At 39.7% G+C, this 19,143-nt stretch overlaps 1 protein-coding gene across 2 annotated transcripts in view; it reads left to right on the top strand.

Moving 5' to 3' along the window:
- Window positions 1–2,847: 2,847 nt before the first annotated feature.
- khdc4 (KH domain containing 4, pre-mRNA splicing factor) overlaps window positions 2,848–19,143 on the top strand; it is a 50,993-nt gene continuing 34,697 nt past the window's right edge. For both annotated transcript variants that reach the window (XR_015425145.1, XM_022251106.2), the window contains exons 1-7: window positions 2,848–3,065; window positions 8,070–8,189; window positions 8,619–8,799; window positions 12,163–12,264; window positions 14,056–14,135; window positions 15,477–15,529; window positions 17,891–18,102. Coding sequence is in view for 1 of the 2 variants with exons in the window: in XM_022251106.2 (XP_022106798.1) it covers window positions 8,179–8,189; window positions 8,619–8,799; window positions 12,163–12,264; window positions 14,056–14,135; window positions 15,477–15,529; window positions 17,891–18,102 (639 nt within the window). In the remaining variant the exon portion in view is untranslated. The remainder of the gene's footprint in view (window positions 3,066–8,069; window positions 8,190–8,618; window positions 8,800–12,162; window positions 12,265–14,055; window positions 14,136–15,476; window positions 15,530–17,890; window positions 18,103–19,143) is intronic.

The raw sequence follows: 19,143 nt of genomic DNA, 5'->3' as shown, positions 1-19,143 counted from the left end.
GGGGGCGGGGGACAGACCAAAGAAAAATGGACTACGACTTGTCGGAAAAAAATCATTTTGCCTCCTTGAGTCCCCCAACCCCATTCCTGGATCATACCGTTGAAAACTGTGGCTCCCCCTCCCTCTGAAAAGCAAAACCCTGGGCACACTTCATGAGAATATTTGCAATTGATTTTGAATGAAAAAGTACTCAAAAATCTTTTTTTTTCCTTTTTACGAAAAAGTGGGGGATGATTCTATGGCCCATCCTCGGAAAAAGTAATCGATACATATACACCCTATGGCCTATCTCCCGATACTAATCAGTCTGGGCGAAAAAGTGATACGCCCGGGTGAAATAGTAATCCGCCCGGGTGAAATACTAATCAGTCCGGGCGAATTAGCAGGCCTTTTTTTCAGTCATGTCCTATATTATACGCTTCCGTTCGCAAAACCCCTGTGGTTTTGAATAGGACCAGCTGGCGGTCTACGCGTTTTATATGTCTGTCCCAACTATGGTTAACTGTTAACTGTAGTTGGGTCAGTCCAACTAATAGTGCTGCAGTTGAGCTGGTGCAACTATTGGTGGTCAATCTCCTCTGTATACAGTTTCTCAACCTTCCTCAGTCTATGCATCTCACACCTAATATAAACTCATCTAAAATATGGCAATTCATTATAAAAGCTTATTTCTGCCAGCACGACTTTCTGATGTAAACAAAATGACTTGCGTGCTGTAGTTGGGCCGGCCCAACTATAGCACTATCATGTACTGTATAATGGGTGCAGTCTACGGTGAGAATTTCTGGCCGGCTCATAAGCATTAGCCCCCGCCCCACAGTATCCCCAGTATCCCAAAAGGTGAGATTGTGTAAATTTTTGCCAGGATAAACTCCCTGGGTTTCGAGGCATTCATCTGAGAGCACAATAGCTAAAAAAAATTACGGTTGAAAAATGGTCCTAAGTAGGCCAAGTAGAAAGTTGGGGGTTGCCGCTTGAAAAATGGCTGTAAGCAGACTTCAGAAAAATCCCTCATCGGGGGGATTTTTGTTTGGCAGGAATAAGTAAAAATGCAATCGGTTAACCAAAATTGAAAAGAAATTGCAAGGTTAAGGACCAGACAATAATGTAATATGTGTTTCAGAAAACCCAGTGATGTTGATATGCATGTTATTGAGCCCTGAACAAGATCGATTTTACGCTGTTTCAATGCGGCTTGAATTAGTGGACTACGGCCCAAACTATATATTTTGGCCAGTTTCAAGTATAGTTGGGACTTATGCTGTAGTTGGGGCGTAACATGTCTCGTCTGGGTCTAGGCCTAGGGTGTCATGTCCCAATTTAAGGAAAATTCTCCGCCAGGCGGTGGCGCTTGAAGTACCACTGGAGATTCTTTCGAAAAGAGGGGTCTGTGTGGGTCAAGAAATTGTGGAATTGTTTAAGTGTGGGCCAGGATTACCTTAGTAGATTCAGGGGCATCCATCTGGGGGAAAAGCAGACAAAATGTGATTGAAAATTTGTCAGAAGAGCCCGCGAAAGGTGAGGGAAGTCATTAAAAAAAATTGCTGCTTAAAAGACTTTAGTCTGGATACCAGACTCGATGATTCTGACTACCCGACGAATCAAGGGTCTGGTATCACCCAATGTCACGTGATCAGGACTGGAGGAATTCCTTCAGTTTTCCGGAAACAGCCGAAATATTCCGAAGTCATCCTGTCTACATTCTGCATGCTCGGATGGTACCGTTAATGTTCGGTTATTCCCGGTCGGGTAGGTGGGCTTTTTGAACGTAAACCGTCAACCATCATGCACTGACATATAACAACAAAGTTAACACAACTTACTTGTTGATGGTACGGGTGTGTACGTAGAAGGAATGTTGCTTTACAAGAATTGATCAACTATAGCATTTCAAAATGCTTTTGTTTGATTTTGAATTTTATGAGATTTTTTAAAGTTTGCCTCATTACTATAGGGAACTCGGCTGCATTGCAGTCCACCACGTAAGGGAATGAAATCGAAAACATCCGGGCTTTCAACTTGTAATCTCTGACCTTTGCGTCATATCTGTTTATATCCGTGGGCGATGCCTGAGCTAAGATTCTTGACAAAGGGTCGTCAACGATTGGGAACATTCACTTTGGGGTGGGGGTGGCGGTGAGATTTTTGGGCTGATAGTGTGTTGTTTGGTCGTTCAGATTTCATTTGATTTTCAATTTTTAGTAGGTTAACCAATGAATTTTTAATTGTTTTGTATGAGAGGCCTCAGGGACTCTAGTTTCCTGCCATGGGGCTCCAAACTTGGCTGATTTTACAATATTTTCAATGGAGCTTGAATTAGTTCAGTGCACCTCTAGGGGTGCATTCCATGCACGAAATGGTCTCAGTGCGTGCGAGCTCATTAATATTCTGTGATCCTTCGGAGTTTTGACAATAAGACATATGCCATAATCGGGAGGGATCATAGAAATATTTTGATGAATCCCGAATTAGGGACTGATAGTTTCCAGTTCGGGGTATTTCTTTCACAAAATGCCCCCAAATTGCGGGCCTGTTTTGGGTAGAGCCGGGCGGTTACATTCAGAGCTGAGCACATAGTTTTACTACTACTTGGGGTATATTCGGGGAAAGGCGAATAAAAAAATCATGGCTAAACAAAAAGTGATCTTCTGGCTATATTCTTGAATTTGCGGTGAAAAAACGAAGGCCAACCTCTTCACAAGAGTCAACAGGCGGCGCTATTCCGGTCCGATTTTGCACTGTTTTCTATGGGAGCGTATTTGGTGTTGTGAAACCGTAAATAGAGACCAGAGACCAAAGATCGTATAGCGCCGCCAAGCGGTGCGATATAGCGCCCCTTGGTGGCGCTGTATCTTTACGACCTTTGGCAAAGGGTAGAGACGTTCGTGCAGCCAAATCTCTGCTCTGGATACCCGTTTCGGGATTCGCATTTCCCTGACTCTGAACTTGTCTTAAGGCCAACCGCCCGCAAAACTCTACTGCAGGCCTACTGACGTGTGGGTGAACCCAGTGATGCCAGTATTTTTGGACGGTGTTTTTACAGACGTCTGCCTCGTCTTTCCTTGGTAGAGTATAAACCCGTAAACAGGGCCCAACGAATATTCCTCCGTTGTATACTGGGCCCTGTCTCGATTAATAGGGATTTCTTTCAAAAACTTTATCCGGGACATCCAGGGGCATAACTAAACATCCGCTTAATTTTATGAGCTGAAATTGCACCGGTATGTTCACTACTTACGTTGTAAAAAATCCACTAGGATGCTTTGTCCATGTTTGGAGGAAAAAATGTTACCTTTTTTGCCGTTTTCCCACTCCGTATGAATTTTCACCTGACCTGCTGACTTGTACATTACACAGTCTCCTTTGTATCGTTAAGTAATGGTACCCAGTACGTGAGCCTGTCGGGTTTGCACCGAGACTTCAGCACCTAAGGTACGGATCTTGTTCAGATCTGCACGCGAGAGTACCTGTCGATCTAAGTAGCCTACTCGTAGAAAATTACGGCTGTTTTGTGTCGCAGCTAATACGCAATACCCTTGGTTAGTTCCCTGTCCAGTCACACACTGTGGCAAATCATTGGTAGCATGGCTCGCTCTCTGTAACGTGACAGGAAAATGACGAAACAGCCGTCACTTTTGTGCAAGTGAGGCAAACTTCGTCCGGAGTGAGAAAACGGCAAAAAAGGGCAAAATTTTTTCCCTCAAATTAACAACCTAGCGGCTGATTTACACCGTAAGTAGTGAACATACAGTGCAATTTCATCTCATAAAATCAAGCGGATGTTTAGTTACGTCCCCGGATATCCTGGATAACTTTTTCGAAAGAAATCCCTATGAAGTGGGACAGGGCCCAGTATGCGACTGAGGAGCATTCGTCGGGCCCTGTTTACGGGTCTAGGTAGAGTAGTACGTACTACTAGCTCTACTGAGTGGAGTGTTAGTATTCCTCTTAATTTTGGACGCTCCACGCTTGTACATAGAGTAAGGTGAAAACGGTTCTTAAAAATTCCAAAGACCTCTATCACCACCTACTGGCTTCTGTAAATGCCAACGTCAAACGGTTAGGGCTTCAATGATATATTTCTGACTTAAAAATCTTACCGTTTTCGCTCGACACACGCACACCACAAGTTTTTTGCTGCCTGCTCCTTTCAAATGCACAGGTTGAGATTTTCAATCCGCAATAACTCTACATGTATGGTCGAAACATGGTCCTCCCAGAAACACGCATGAGTTGCCTATACGTGGTCTGGGCACAAGACTTGTTGATCATTAACGTTTGGAATCTTTTGGTCTGGAAACCAGACAGACAGTTTCTATATGCATACATGCATGTACATGCACGTGTAGGCTTCACAGAAGTTGTGTAGTTTGCGATGCTTATGATGGAAGTGATTGGATTGAGTTGTGATAAATTTTCTACAATATGCATCTCCAGATGTACATTCCAGAAATACTGTGCATACATGTATAAGGAACATGTGAACAGTAGTATACGTACATCCACTAGGTACATGTCAAAGTGTGAAAAAGATTCTAATATTTTTCAGTATGGTAAAATGACATGATATCCTGGACATCAGTTGTAATGTAAATTAAAACGGGTGTCCAACTTGTGCTAGCCTATGGTTAATATTAGACATGTGGCACTGCAGCTGTAACACGACTTCTAAAAATCTACATACAGGTGGATCATTACATTTTAAGCATTTTATTTCAAATCTATAATATTTTGGATTCTACTCCTAGAACGATGGAACTTGTACTTGTAATTAAAGAGAGGTACAACATTCATGTACATGACAAACGATAATTCTTGTGATATTTGGCCTCCACTAGGCCATCAACCATTCAACATGATAAAGGTGCTGCAATAACTCATTGATACCCTACAATAACTATGATATGCACACTGCTCAGTACATATTAAGTACATGTACATGGACCCTGGTTTTAGCTTAGAGCCATGACTGTCTTCAGTTTCTTTGAACCTTTTGGTTTGGTTCTTTCTCTGAGGGAATTACAGTAGTTTGTCAACTTCAGTACTAATGGGAGCTAATAATGTACTGTCCAGCTGAAATAAACCACGTTTGTATGTGTTTAAATGCAAGTCTTCATTTCACAAGCAAGGGAAAGGTAGCATAACTGTACATGTAACTCGGGCAGTTGAATTGAATCATATTCCTTATCGTATGTGGAGTACTTTAATTGGGTAACAATTCCACTGAATTTTTCCCAGGAACAGTTCAATATATTTCATGTACACATAGCATAGTGGCAAAGCATAGTATTTGACTTGTGTGCTGATCTGGTTCTGCCTGGTGAATACATGCGTACATGTAGCAAAAATAATGACTTTTATATGATGATGAATAGATGAGAATTAGGCTCCCAATCATGAATATAATTCTAAATTTCATAATGGCTGACTAGTGCTTCCAAACATGCCAAAGACAAGCTATGGGGACTTCAGTGGTACTCATGATCAGTTTTGGGGAGTAAATTGATCAAATTTGACACCTGCCATGCCAATTAAAAAAGTACAAAACAAGTGGCCAATGGTTCTGTTTGATTCCATCTGCACAACCATTAAACTTTCCAATTGGGGCAATTCACAATAAAGTGTGCCAGCAAGAGCTTAACACACAGAGGTCATTTTTCTAGTTGATGGTAAACAAAAGCATGATTGCCTTGCCACAATTTGTATCTGAGGGTATATGTACATGTATGTCAGTAGATAAATTGTAAAAAAACTTTGATAAATTGAGCCATTCCTTGCAACAGAAAGGATTAATTAATACTGCCATTAGAAATACAATTAAAATACTGAAAGACAAGCATGAGGAGTTCAAGTTCCACCTAGCTGGTGAATGAAATTGTCACCATTTTCCAGAATGCACTTCAAAAAATGGTCTATCCTTGACAACTTACGATGTATTTGGTGGTGCACTACCACATAATTGCGGTACATGTACATCAAGTAGGCCTACGGATCAGATACAGTACATGTACAACCTAATGTACCAGTACATGTACATACACAGGTAGGAGTGCAACAGACTCACGGTAAATTCAACCATGTTCACAGTGACTTTACAAAAAGACGCTTTTACAGGGAAAGAATCCCATACTTATACCTTGACATCACTCAACATCTTGTCCACAGACATTATGAAAACTGGTCTGAATAATTCTGTTCTTAAGTACATGTATATGCTTTTGATATTTTCCCTGCTAAATTATACTTTTTAGGGCATGTTACCAATTTCTGATGGCTGATACGTCTTCGCAGGGAAATTCAGTGATACCGTTCTATGGAATTCTTCCTGTTAAAAGTTTTACATACATTGCACTGAGCGTACTGCTTGGTACCGGTACATTATTGTTGTCTGACCTCTCTCTGGTATGAGCTTACTGCTTGGTACTGGTACATCATTGTTGCCTGACCTCTCTCTGGTATGAGCTTACTGCTTGGTACTGGTACATTATTGTTGTCTGACCTCTCTTTGGTATGAGCTTACTGCTTGGTACCGGTACATCATTGTTGCCTGACCTCTCTTTGGTATGAGCTTACTGCTTGGTACCGGTACATCATTTTTGTCTGACCTCTCTTTGGTATGAGCTTACTGCTTGGTACCGGTACATCATTGTTGTCTGACCTCTCTCTGGTATGAGCTTACTGCTTGGTACCGGTACATCATTGTTGCCTGACCTCTCTCTGGTGTGAGCTTACTGCTTGGTACTGGTACCTTATTGTTGTCTGACCTCTCTTTGGTATGAGCTTACTGCTTGGTACCGGTACATCATTGTTGTCTGACCTCTCTCTGGTATGAGCTGACTGCTTGGTACCGGTACATTATTGTTGTCTGACCTCTCTCTGGTATGAGCCTACTGCTTGGTACCGGTACATCATTGTTGTCTGACCTCTCTCTGGTATGAGCTTACTGCTTGGTACTGGTACATTATTGTTGTCTGACCTCCCTCTGGTATGAGCTTACTGTTTGGTACTGGTACATTATTGTTGTCTGACCTCTCTCTGGTATGAGCTTACTGCTTGGTACTGGTACCTTATTGTTGTCAGACCTCTCTCTGGTATGAAACATTTTACAGGTACAGCTGTGTTCACGTGCAATGAAAATGTAGTTTAACCCCTTGACGACGGGAATTTTTTTCCGAAAGCCGACTCCAAGAATTCCAGCCTCACTTGACCACGAAAGCCACCTACCAAACCGCAAATTCTCGGTTTGCAGCCCTGTGTGCTCTGCACGCTTTGAATTACACAGTGAAAAGGCTCATTGTTCGGCGGCATGCGGCTCTACTCACGCTTCCACATTCCCGTATGTACATGTACATACATGTGCAAGTAAGCTTTACATTTAACCACTACCAGCCGGGGACTCCGGGATCGGAGCCGTATGGTTTATATGTGTGGCCGGGGTCTCCGAACTCGGACAAAGGAAACAGGGCCCTGTAACAAAAGACCGTACTCCGAACAAAAGACCAGGCTGCTGGGCATGACCGGTATTTTTCACTCTCAAAAGTGGTGATAATCCAGCGTTATTTTGAAACCGTATACCACGGTTTGGGGTATTTAGAGCAAGCGGATTACCACCGGGGACAAAAGCTCTCCACCACCGCAGCGATGAGCCACACAGCACCGCTGCATGCTAATCTGGCCCCTATTGAAAAGAGGTCAGCAGTGCACTGAGCCAGGTTCGTGAACAAAAGACAGCTGTATAACACCGCACAATCTGGGCTCTGTTTACAAGGCTGCAGGCCTGGCTGAAATATTCGGGCGTCAATGAAGGTCACCTGTCAACTTAGAGTAGTGCCTGAAGATTACTCCGTGCGGCTATAAACGACTGTTAAATGGAATGATGAATTGTTGAAGGATTTTGAAAACGGAAAAAATGATAGTCATGCCGGCCCAGCATCCTCAACGTTGAAAAATGCCCCGGTCCGAAGTGGTTAAGGTACTCTGTCAGATCACTTTTTGTGCGTTCACAGGCAAGAGTTTTGTTTGGTTAGTTGAACTAATTTGAATTTGAAATTTTAACCCAATTTTTACAGGATCACATTAAAGCTGCACCTGCCATGAGCACATACATGTATGTCTGACTACCGGTATGTTGGCAGTACCAAAATCAGTTGAGGGGCAGTAACTGACTACCAGTACAAAATGACTACAGAGTAAGTATATATAGAACTCTCTTGTGGTCAGAGCTCTTATTTCATAAATTGTACATGTATGTCAGTTTCAAATGAATGCTATAAGAAAATGTCCTGCATGTGTAGCAGTGTAACTGGATCAGACAATATTGCTTAAACATGTAGCATACATGTACTGGTATATCACCTTCTTGGTATTAGTGTAGAGAGTTGTACAAATATTCCTTCGTCCATACATGTACATACATGTACATGTAAGTATGTGCATGGACATTGTATGCTTCAATTTAATGAATGAGAAACACTTTCTTTTCTAAAATGGCAATTTCTCATGTACATGTACAGGTTCAATGTAAGTGATACTGTCAAATCCTCTTTTAAGAAGTTACAAGAAGTTTCTTTTCTGTTTTTGTTTATTGTATGTTGGTGTGTGTGTGTGTTTTTTCACAGAACAAAGCGCAAATCTAAGTGGGACATACCCAAAGCAGAGGATGAGCCTGGTGATCATGGGTCAAGTCTTGAGGCTGCATCTGCAGCTGCTGCAAAAATTAATGCCATGTTGATTGCCAAAGGAAAACTAAAACTACCAACAACTGTGGTGTCATCTGCCCAGCAAACACCCAAACAAAAGGTACACTTTAGATTGTAATACATGCATGACCATTCAAAATTCCTTAGTAAGGCACGTGATGATATCATAATGACAAAATAAATCATGTTTAACATTGGGGAAAAGTCCATCAGAAAAACTTTGCATTCGTCAATGATTAGTTAAACAAATTGTCAATTAAGTTTTAGACCTGTGGCAAATGTATTTAGGTTTTCATTTACAAATGATTTTCAACATACCATTTACATTGGAAACTTGATTTTGAAATAGGAAATGACTTTCAATTTCCATAGCCTGAGGTAAGTGATTTTGGATTTGTAATGTGATTGAGGGGAAATAATGAAGTTTGAGAGAAAATTGAATGGCAGTGATCAGCCACCATAGATCTTTTTCAGGAAACACTTTTGGTTCAATAAAAAGAAGTTACATGTATAATGGGCGAGAATCAAACAGCAGTCATTAAGTCTGCGATTTCAATATTGAATTGCATGTACCAGTACTTGCTTCGACAACCATGTACTGGGTGGCACAATGAAATCTATGATGACGCTGAGATTTAAGCGATCTGCAGCATTGGATGCATGTAGTGAATACACAGTACATGATTTTAACTTGATTAGACATGCACTCTGACATGCAGGCATAAAGGTCATTGTCTACTTATCTTCAAGTTTTTGCATTTATGTAAATAGAAATGAAGCCCTTGTTATATTGCATCTGATGATGTCATCATGATGCAGGCATGCAGCTTTTCCTAGGATGAGCTTACACCCGTATTTCCTTGTTTTACACTTCACACTTATGCCATTGAAAATTGAAAAACACTGTACAAAGTCTTGTCAAGATCAGAATTTCTTGTTTTTTTGTCAAAGCCCAAGTTGCATCCTGATGATGTTGTTCTACTTTATTCTTCATGTCTAAGATTTTTTGTGTAACTTTAATGAAGATGGAAGATTGCCAAGTGGCCCAAAAAGGCTTCCATAATCCGTGTACAAAGTCAATGGTCAAAAGATACTCAAAATTCTATACAAAATCAGATGATGACCTCATCATGATGTCATAAATTGGGCATCATGTTTGCATCAAGGTATTTATTGGCTGTACCTGTAACTTTGATGATAATTTAAAATGTGCCTTGAAAATGTGTACGAACTCAAGGGGCTGAAATAATTGAAAAATCAATAATAAATCACTTGATGACATCACCGTGACAACGTTGTTTGAGGACCATCTATGCATAAGGGTTGTTCATTGGTGTAACTTTGATGAAGATCCAATATTGCAAAGTGACCAGAGTGGCACCTAGAAAAAATGTACAGAAAGTGAATGGGGTTTTAGGGAGAAACTCTTCAAGAAAAAAATCAGAACAAATGTACATGTAATTGCTTTTGCACACAGCTGTGCAAAAGCCCATTAGGAAATTATCATGTAACAACCATACAGGGAAACTGAATAGATGCTAATATGTTGTTGCATTCCTTAAATATCAGGCTTGTGGTAGCATGCACTTTTACTATTGTTCATTTAGGATGTGATATTTGGGGTCAACAATTAAAGATACATGGGATGCAAAGGGGTTGGGTGACAGTGAGCCTGTACGGCTGGGTTGTTGCTCTCACTTCTCTTCTATTGCTCCATTTACGTTCATAAGTGGTTTCAAAGGTGTAGCTTGTTAATTAAGATTCATGTACATATAACTGTGCAACTCATCAGGGGCAAAGTTATAGAGACAAAGTTGAATATAAACTATGGCTTGGTGAGACCATAGGAAATCCAAGTCACACAGAGTGGGATTAATCCTGGTGTATTGCATTGCAAAAATTGGGCCGTAGTGGGGGCTGTCCCAGGCCACCACGGTGACAAACAACAGCTGGATGGGGCCAGCGGTACATGTACATGTATGTACCGACCGCACTGCCACTCAGACTGCAATGTGATGAGCACAGTGATTGAATCGCCGGACTATGCACCATTGGCTCAGTGTAAAGACAGGGAGGACCAGAGCAGCGAGGACACGGGTGTCTCGCCCTGCAAGCAGTTCAGACATGGAGATGACGGGCTGCTACGATGCTACAGCTTGCTCTACTAGCACGCTGGGCTAGTTGATGGAATTACCACAGGGTCTAACCGCACTATGCACTGCTGCACTACATGTACAATGTACATGTGTATGTTAGGTTTCATTGCACACAACAAGGGTTTGGTTCGTCGCACCTGACTGACGAGCTAGGCAAAATTTGCTCTATTTATAGGGTTTAAAGGCTTAAGAATTAATAAAATATGAGTATCGTTGAACTGCTCAACCAATGGGAACTTCCATCTCAAAGGGTCATGACTTCCTGCTAGAGGCTTGTGCAAGAATCTACATGTACACGTACATGTACATGTAAGTGTCGTGTGTGAAAAGGTGAAATACAGAATAAGAAGTCACGTGTACAAAAGTGTAATTTCAGGTGCAAATAGGGATTACACAATCGTCCCAGAAAATGACTGACAGTTACAAAGTCTTAGGTAACTGAATGTTAGCATTCTAGGGAGTCTTACATACATGTACATGTACCATGCCCATCCACTTGGAGGGGGAATTTCCAACATGTCATACTGAGCAGAGAAAACACAAAGGAGTGAAGGAACACGCGATCACACCAGAATACAGCATGAATAACTTAATACAAAATCAGCATCTCTGCGACATTTCCATATGCATACATGTAGCCAAGCTAAATAAGAGACCCTGGGAATGCAAGGCAACAAGAAAGCATAAAACATGGGGGGCACTAGAATTTCACCTTCAAGGTTTGTGAGTGCGCAACAGCATCAATTACCGGTATGTACAAAGAAATCAACTGGAGCGGGATTTGAACCTGCAACCTCTGGAATAGGAAATTATCACTGTAAGTTCATGTGAGACTGGACAGGTTTTTTTCATGTATGATTTTTCAAGAGCCAAGAGGTCAAAGTTTGAAAGCACCCTCGGCTGTTTTTTAATGAGTATTCAAATATGGGTGCTTCACAGTACACTGTGCCATCGAGAGGTTGCCATAGAAAGTCCATTTGTGCAGTGCATTGTAGGAAATTGTATTTTGCCAGCTGCTAAAGGGTAACTTGAATTATTCCTGATGTTTGTCAGGGAAGAAGATCCAAAAGTGTATTTTGAGTAGCAGATATAATCTAGATCCTTTCCCCTGCTGATGGACATGTACCATGCTCAAATTCAAATTGTGGCAAGGTGGCCATGCTTTTGTTAATGGCCTCTCTGTAGCAACCTCTTGGTGGCAAACTGTACTGTCAATTGCCCCATTCATTTACTTTTTCCAAGACTGTTAAAAAATAAATATTTGGATACATAGATATTCATCTTTTATCACTTTGAACCTGGTCTAGGTACTTAAAAGCAAAGAAGAGCCAATCATAGCAGAGGTGGAGATAAATGATGTTCCATTACAGTGCCGGAATATGTTGACTCGTGGTTCTACCCAAGAAGAGGCAAGTTCATCAAATTCCTGTTACCTTTTTTCACAGAAAACTATTTAATTTGTGATTAAAGAGGTTGTTGACTGCACATTTGAAGCAAGATATGGAATGGAGAGCACCCCCCCGACACCAATGAAACAAAGGGATTTAAATAAAAGAAATTTAAACCAGGGGATATGATTAAAATCTCATTGGAATTATTAACCACCTTCCATGTTGTCTAAGCCCAGTATAGCACCTACATGTATATGTACATGTTTATGTACCGGTACTTTCATCATGTAGCTTCTTCAGAGATACAGTGCCAAGAGTAAAGTACTGTAGCTGGTTATAAACCAGACTCTACGTTTTGACAAAACCAGCTTTCACAGGAACTTGTTTAATCAGAGACTTCCACTTAACTTAGTTAAGGACCAGTGAGTGAAAAAAAATGCCATCAACAACATGTTCATGTACGCAAAACATGTACATGTTTTACACACTATATTTGTAGGCAAACAGATCGCATTTTACCCTGTCCTAATGGCTACAAAAAGCAGTCTCATTACAACAGGTTTGTATCCACCACCTTTATTACTAATAGAGCGGTGACTCAGGCTTAATATTAAACTCACTTTATTAAAAACTTTTTGTTACTGGTTTTGGTTTCACTGCATAATGACCAACATTTCTAATCCCAACGAATTTCCTGTGGAGATAAAAAGTACATGTTCATGTGCATGTAGGTGTACTTTGCTAAATTCACAGGTTGAAATTTAAATGAAGTGATGAGATATCATGATTATAAATCCTTAAATTCATACATCCAAAAAAGCTGATTTAAACAAAACAAGAGGTTTAAATTGAACCCCCAAATTCTGGCAACCCAGATTAAATGCACACATATGCACCCATGCATCTTATCAATGCTACATGTACTGTATGTGTACCGGGTTTGAAGGGCTCACAGAAGGGGATTTGCCATTCAAAATGTGCAAAACTTAAAAAAACAATGTAAATCGGTTCGGGAAAAACAAAATTGGAGCATCTTTACCTTTAAAAAAATTTTTAAATGTTGATTTAAATCAATGATTGAAAAATATTGTTTGACTTAAATCGCCATTTAGATTGTTAATTTGAATAAATGAGATTTAAATTGGTGAAGTTCTCTGGAAGAATTTATGATTATATTAATGTATTTCATAGTTTATCGCCAAAAGTTTGGGTGTGTCAAAAGTTACCCAAAATAGTTTTGCTGAGCAGTGAGCTACTGTACATGTACTTTTGAAAATAAAAGCAGGAATTTCAGGTCATGATGAACAAATTGAGGGATTGTGCTACAAACATACCATTACATACATGTACATGTACATGTAGGTACCTGTAGCTGTAATCTAGTGAGACGAATACAAAAAAGTTTGCCAAAGTTATTTTTCAAATCTTTGCCATGTAGAAACATGTTCACGTACACATATTTTCAAAATTACCCTCACCATGCATGCCATGTGGAAGGCACCAAGATGGTAGTGTGTCATTGTAAATTGGTGATTTTAAGGTAAAGCGTTCGAAGGATAATTACATGTACATTACAGTTACATGTGGTAACCTCATTCAATACTCTTTGAGGATAACTAGCATTATTTGAATATTGAACGTCTGTTGTAACATGGCAAACAGACATACACCGGTATCCTGTCAATACATGTGTATGTGCATGCTCATTTTCATTAACCAGAATTTTTCAAAATTTTGCTTTTGGTAACCTTCAGTGATCCTTGTTAAAAAAGCCTCAATAACCTGCAGAACTCGTTTTGTGTTACACAGATAAGTAAAATGAGCGGTGCTGCAGTTTCCACTAGAGGACGGTTCATGTCATATGAAGACAGAGCTAAGAACAATATGGGGTAAGTGAACATACTCTTCTCAATCGTTGTTGTACTTTAAGTTGATGAATCCAGGAATGAATACCAAATTCATGCATCTAGAATTTATGCAAGTTTACAACTTATGCAGATTATACTCAGAGACTGATTATTTTTGTATTAGGCATTATACATGTAATGCTGCATATTCTTGAAGCCTTTGTAATACGCCTCTTGTCAGTTTGTGAGTTTAATGGATAATTCAATTTATTACATGTTTGTTCATGTGAATTTAAAGAACTCAGTTTACCAGATTTTATTCAAATTTATCTTGCAAAAGGCTTATTGGCTGGACCTAATACTCAGCATCTTAAGAACCTGAGACAAAACAATTGGAAATTTTTAGAAGAACTGCATAACTGCAGCAGACGGGAGGTTTGCTGTCAACACCTTGCTAATGCAAGTGTTTCCCAACCCTGACAATCCTGTCCCAAACAAGGCCAGGTTTTCTTTTCATGTACTGGTGCATGTACATGGAGCAGTGTTGTAGAGCTGCAGGTTACAATCAAAATACAATCTGCATGCCGACAAGTGTAGTTGCAAATATATGTGCTATTCCAGCCTTCCGCCACACACTCATGGGTTTGTAGTGTGTGGCATTCCATAACCTTAGAAACCTGTTTGTGCGTCACCACACAAATCAGGGCTAAACTTCTTTGATGATACCAGCTACGGCATGGCTGCTATATAGAAATTCCGTCCATTCTTGTTACAGGTACACATGTACAATCAATGAAAGCAACAGTTTACAAAACACTGACAAGGTATCAAAGATTATTGTCTCATGTTTGAGCTGAGCAATGATCTTTTCCAGAAGAGGTTATTTAGTGCCAAAAAGTGCTTTCTTTGGATATGTCTACCTAATACGGGGAAATTCAGATGCTCAAAAAGCTGGATTTTTGTAGGGGAAGGGGTCTGTTTTGAAATTCGGTCTTGAAATTCGAATTCAGAGGTTGGATTTTTGTTTCTGATTATTTGAAACTTTTGATTTTCATCCCAGCACTAGCCAAAACCAGCTATTCTATTATTCTCATGGTCAGACATTTGGCAGGTTTAGTGCATTCCTACATAGTATTTCCCCTTTGCGGTGCATTAAAATGCCATAGTGACATCTTGCCAACCATGAAAGTTGCAGTACCGGTATACTTACATGTACATGTATGTATGTACTCATGTTCCAAACCAAATGTACATGTACCTCATTCCAATCCTATGATATTTAAAAGGAAGGTTAATTATTGCAATATAAATGTATGCAAACATGCATTTTAAAACTCTTACATGCAACTTAAAGATTACTCTTTTTACACTTTTTAACTACAGAGAGAGACCGTTATATTTGTGTGTACAGGGGCAGAATAAGGATTGCGTGGATAGTAAGTACCCACCTTACATGTGTATCAAAGATTGAACTTTTAATATACATGTACATGTACCAGTATGTATATCTAAACTCTTATGGTGTGACCTTACGTCAGTCAGCTGTGCATATACATGTACATGTACTTCCCTCAAGGAGTGCAGTGGAGGACCTTTCAGCAAAACTACTAAATGTAGCTAATGTTCAGACATTTTAACATCAGAAAATTACATCAGAAATTCCTGTCACAAAAGCTAGCCATGGCGCTCAGCAGAAATGGCTTTCAAAAGTGAGTTGTTTAAACCCAAAATATTTCTGAATCCGAATTTATGTGGCATATCTATAATGGCATCCAAGTCATCATACTACAGCTTGATTCTGACTTTCTTCTACTGTTGAGGTAGCATCACGGATGAAAGTTGAGTGTGACACTACAGGGACCTACAGGTATAGAAACAATTTGACAATGGAACAACTTTAGATTTGTATACAGTAGCCCTGAAATTCATATCACAAGAAAAGTGCATTTGCTGAATGTAATTATTTGCTGCATGTATTATTTCATTATATTTCATGAAAAAAGAAAAACATGAAAATGGCTCAAAACATAAATGGCCAAGCCCTTAATTCCATTGTAGTTTCTGCCTTCATGCCCCAAAGTCTTTGGGTCATTGCCGGTTCTTTAGTGTTGATGCCATGTGTACTGAAACATGTATTTCTAGACTGAGATCGTTATTTCAATTCAGAGTTCTTGTACTACACTACCATATAAATTGTATGTACCGGTACATGTACATGTATATTTAAAGCTATTATAGGGTAGATGAAGGAATGATTGAACTGCATTGTAAACATCACATTTTGCAATCACAGCAAATGAACAGAATATACCCACAGAAACAAATAATTACAAAATGCCCTCAATCAAACAACCAATCAAACATAACAGTATCGCCCATCGTAACGACACAACAAAACTTTTTTGCCTGATTAAAATTGAAAAAAAAACAAACATGATCTACATGTACACTCTGTGCATTATTCAGAATTATGAGGGAACCTTCTTCCATGATGAAATCCAGTTAAAGGGAGGACTTTTGTCATTAAAACTTACATGTAATTGCAATGTGCAGTGGATTAGTCATATCATTTGGCCTGACAGTGAAAGGATGCATGCATGCCGGCGGTGCACACACGTAGTCTGGTGCTTTTGTGCGGCATAGATCATTCTGCACACCACAGCTACATTGTACAGCGATTCAATGATCACATCCCATAAACAACCCCTCAAGGAATGCCGTTTCTCTAAAAATCCTTTGTTCATGTGACTTTTATAGTTGTTGATTATAAATTTGTAATAAACGCTAATTTTAGTGCTTCATGATTTGTCAACTCAAAATGCAATTTTTAACGGTCTAAAATTGTCATGCACATGACGAAGTTGAAGGCATTGATTGATTTTAAAGCACTAAAGCTGAAGGACTGCTGAAGGTTTTCTTCTCTCCGATCATGATGTATTCTAAGGGATTGGGCCAATAGGAATCTGGTGATTTTGGACCGAAAATGACCAATCAAAAAACCCCAGTTTGCAAATTGACCAAAATTTCGTGCCAAGGATTGTGTGTTGACCGTAAGAAATGTATGGCATAGGAACTGTACAGTGCAATGCCGTATGCACTGTGCGTGGAAAGAAGTGTGAGCACACATTTCAGCAATAAAAGTGCTTGTGTCTTATTATGCTGCCTTTATCTTGCTGCATACATATGTAAATTACATGTACATGTAGACATGTGGCATCACAACCACCAATCATAAAAAAGGAAGAGTATGCTGCATATTCATAACTCACAGACATCAGTGGACCTGGTATATTGAGTGCGATTTCTAATTTTCAGTAATATAAATGACATATGTATATGTTGTTTTACTTTTTGACCAAACTGTACTTCCTTAAATTAAAAAAAATTATCCGTCACTAATAAATGACATTTCTCCTCAAAACAAATTCGTTACATCTGCGTCAACCTAGAAAAAACAACAAGCAACATTTTTTCAAACATTTTTTTCAGAGCAACATTTATCGTAAATGCTACTCTGAAAAAATGTATGCAAAAAACAACACAGTGTATATTGAACATTTTGTGTTTGCATGTTGGTTAAAAGTCCTACCTGTACTGTACTCTTTCTGTAATATTTGTACCAGATTAATATTTTATTTTTAATTGAACATTTTTAAAAATCCATGTTTTTCAGCAATATGTCGCCCAGTTTTTGAAAAAATTAACCCTATACTTATCATTATGTTTGCACAAATATTGTTTTGAGCATACAGGAGAAACTTAAACACATGTACATGTGTCCTCTCTGCTTTTTGCAGAAGCTGTTCAAAGAATCCGCAATATTATTGATGAAAGTATAAGTAAGTCAAAGGGAAGGGGCAAGGGGAAGAGTCGACTGTTTGGACAGATGGAACCTGCCTCAGCTGTAACCTCAGCACCACCTCTCCTTGGAGGATCATTTGTACCACAGCACCAAACCCCTCTTATGACAGTTCCACAATCAACACCCACACCAGCAGTGCCAACTGGGGTAACTATTGTATTTACAATGTTCTACCAACTCTTGCATCTTTAGAGAAAGACCGCCCCTCTGATATCTGTTTTTAGAGTTGTGGAAGTCCGATGCTATTACAGAAAATAACTCACCTCTGTTTACCTGCATCTGCATATCAGCGCTCATGTGCAAAGAAACTTACTGAAAATGTTGCCCAAACTGCACCCCTGAGCTATTACAGAAAATAACTCACCTCTGTTTACCTGCATCTGCATATCAGCGCTCATGTGCAAAGAAACTTACTGAAAATGTTGCCCAAACTGCACCCCTGAGCTATTACAGAAAATAACTCACCTCTGTTTACCTGCATCTGCATATCAGCGCTCATGTGCAAAGAAACTTACTGAAAATGTTGCCCAAACTGCACCCCTGAGCTATTACAGAAAATAACTCACCTCTGTTTACCTGCATCTGCATATCAGCGCTCATGTGCAAAGAAACTTACTGAAAATGTTGCCCAAACTGCACCCCTGAGCTATTACAGAAAATAACTCACCTCTGTTTACCTGCATCTGCATATCAGCGCTCATGTGCAAAGAAACTTACTGAAAATGTTGCCCAAACTGCACCCCTGAGCTCACTGCACGTCCCCCACAAAGGGCTGTGCAACACAAAAACTTGTCCTAGTTTTTTTTAGCAACATGTACAGTGTGCATGTAGCGTGTGCTATAGATCCATAGAGTTAGGGGTAATTCAAAATTTTCAATGATTTTTATCAAAATTGTTTTGACCCACCTCCCCCCATTTTCAATTAAAAAACTAATTTTGTTCATCCAGTGTTTACATATAGACAAACGTACTTGTAGCATGCATGGTGCGGCCATGTTGAATGAAGTGCTGTGACCAGATAAAAAGTTCTTTTTTTTGCATAAGTGACTGTTCTCCCATAGACGGTGTAAAGTTTAGCAGGCTGTAGCACTCTCGATTACAGCATTTTCAAGGCCGAGTATCATGTCCCAGTTAAACACCAAAATATTTATGTGATACTACGCAGCGGTGTATGGGCTGATATGGGCC

Source organism: Acanthaster planci, linkage group LG05 (assembly GCF_054643075.1).
Source record: "Acanthaster planci isolate LZ-2023a linkage group LG05, COTS_SCS, whole genome shotgun sequence".
NCBI lineage: Eukaryota > Metazoa > Echinodermata > Asteroidea > Valvatida > Acanthasteridae > Acanthaster > Acanthaster planci.
The sequence above is the reverse complement of the archived record's forward strand: the minus strand, read 5'-3'. Positions and strand labels throughout refer to the sequence as shown.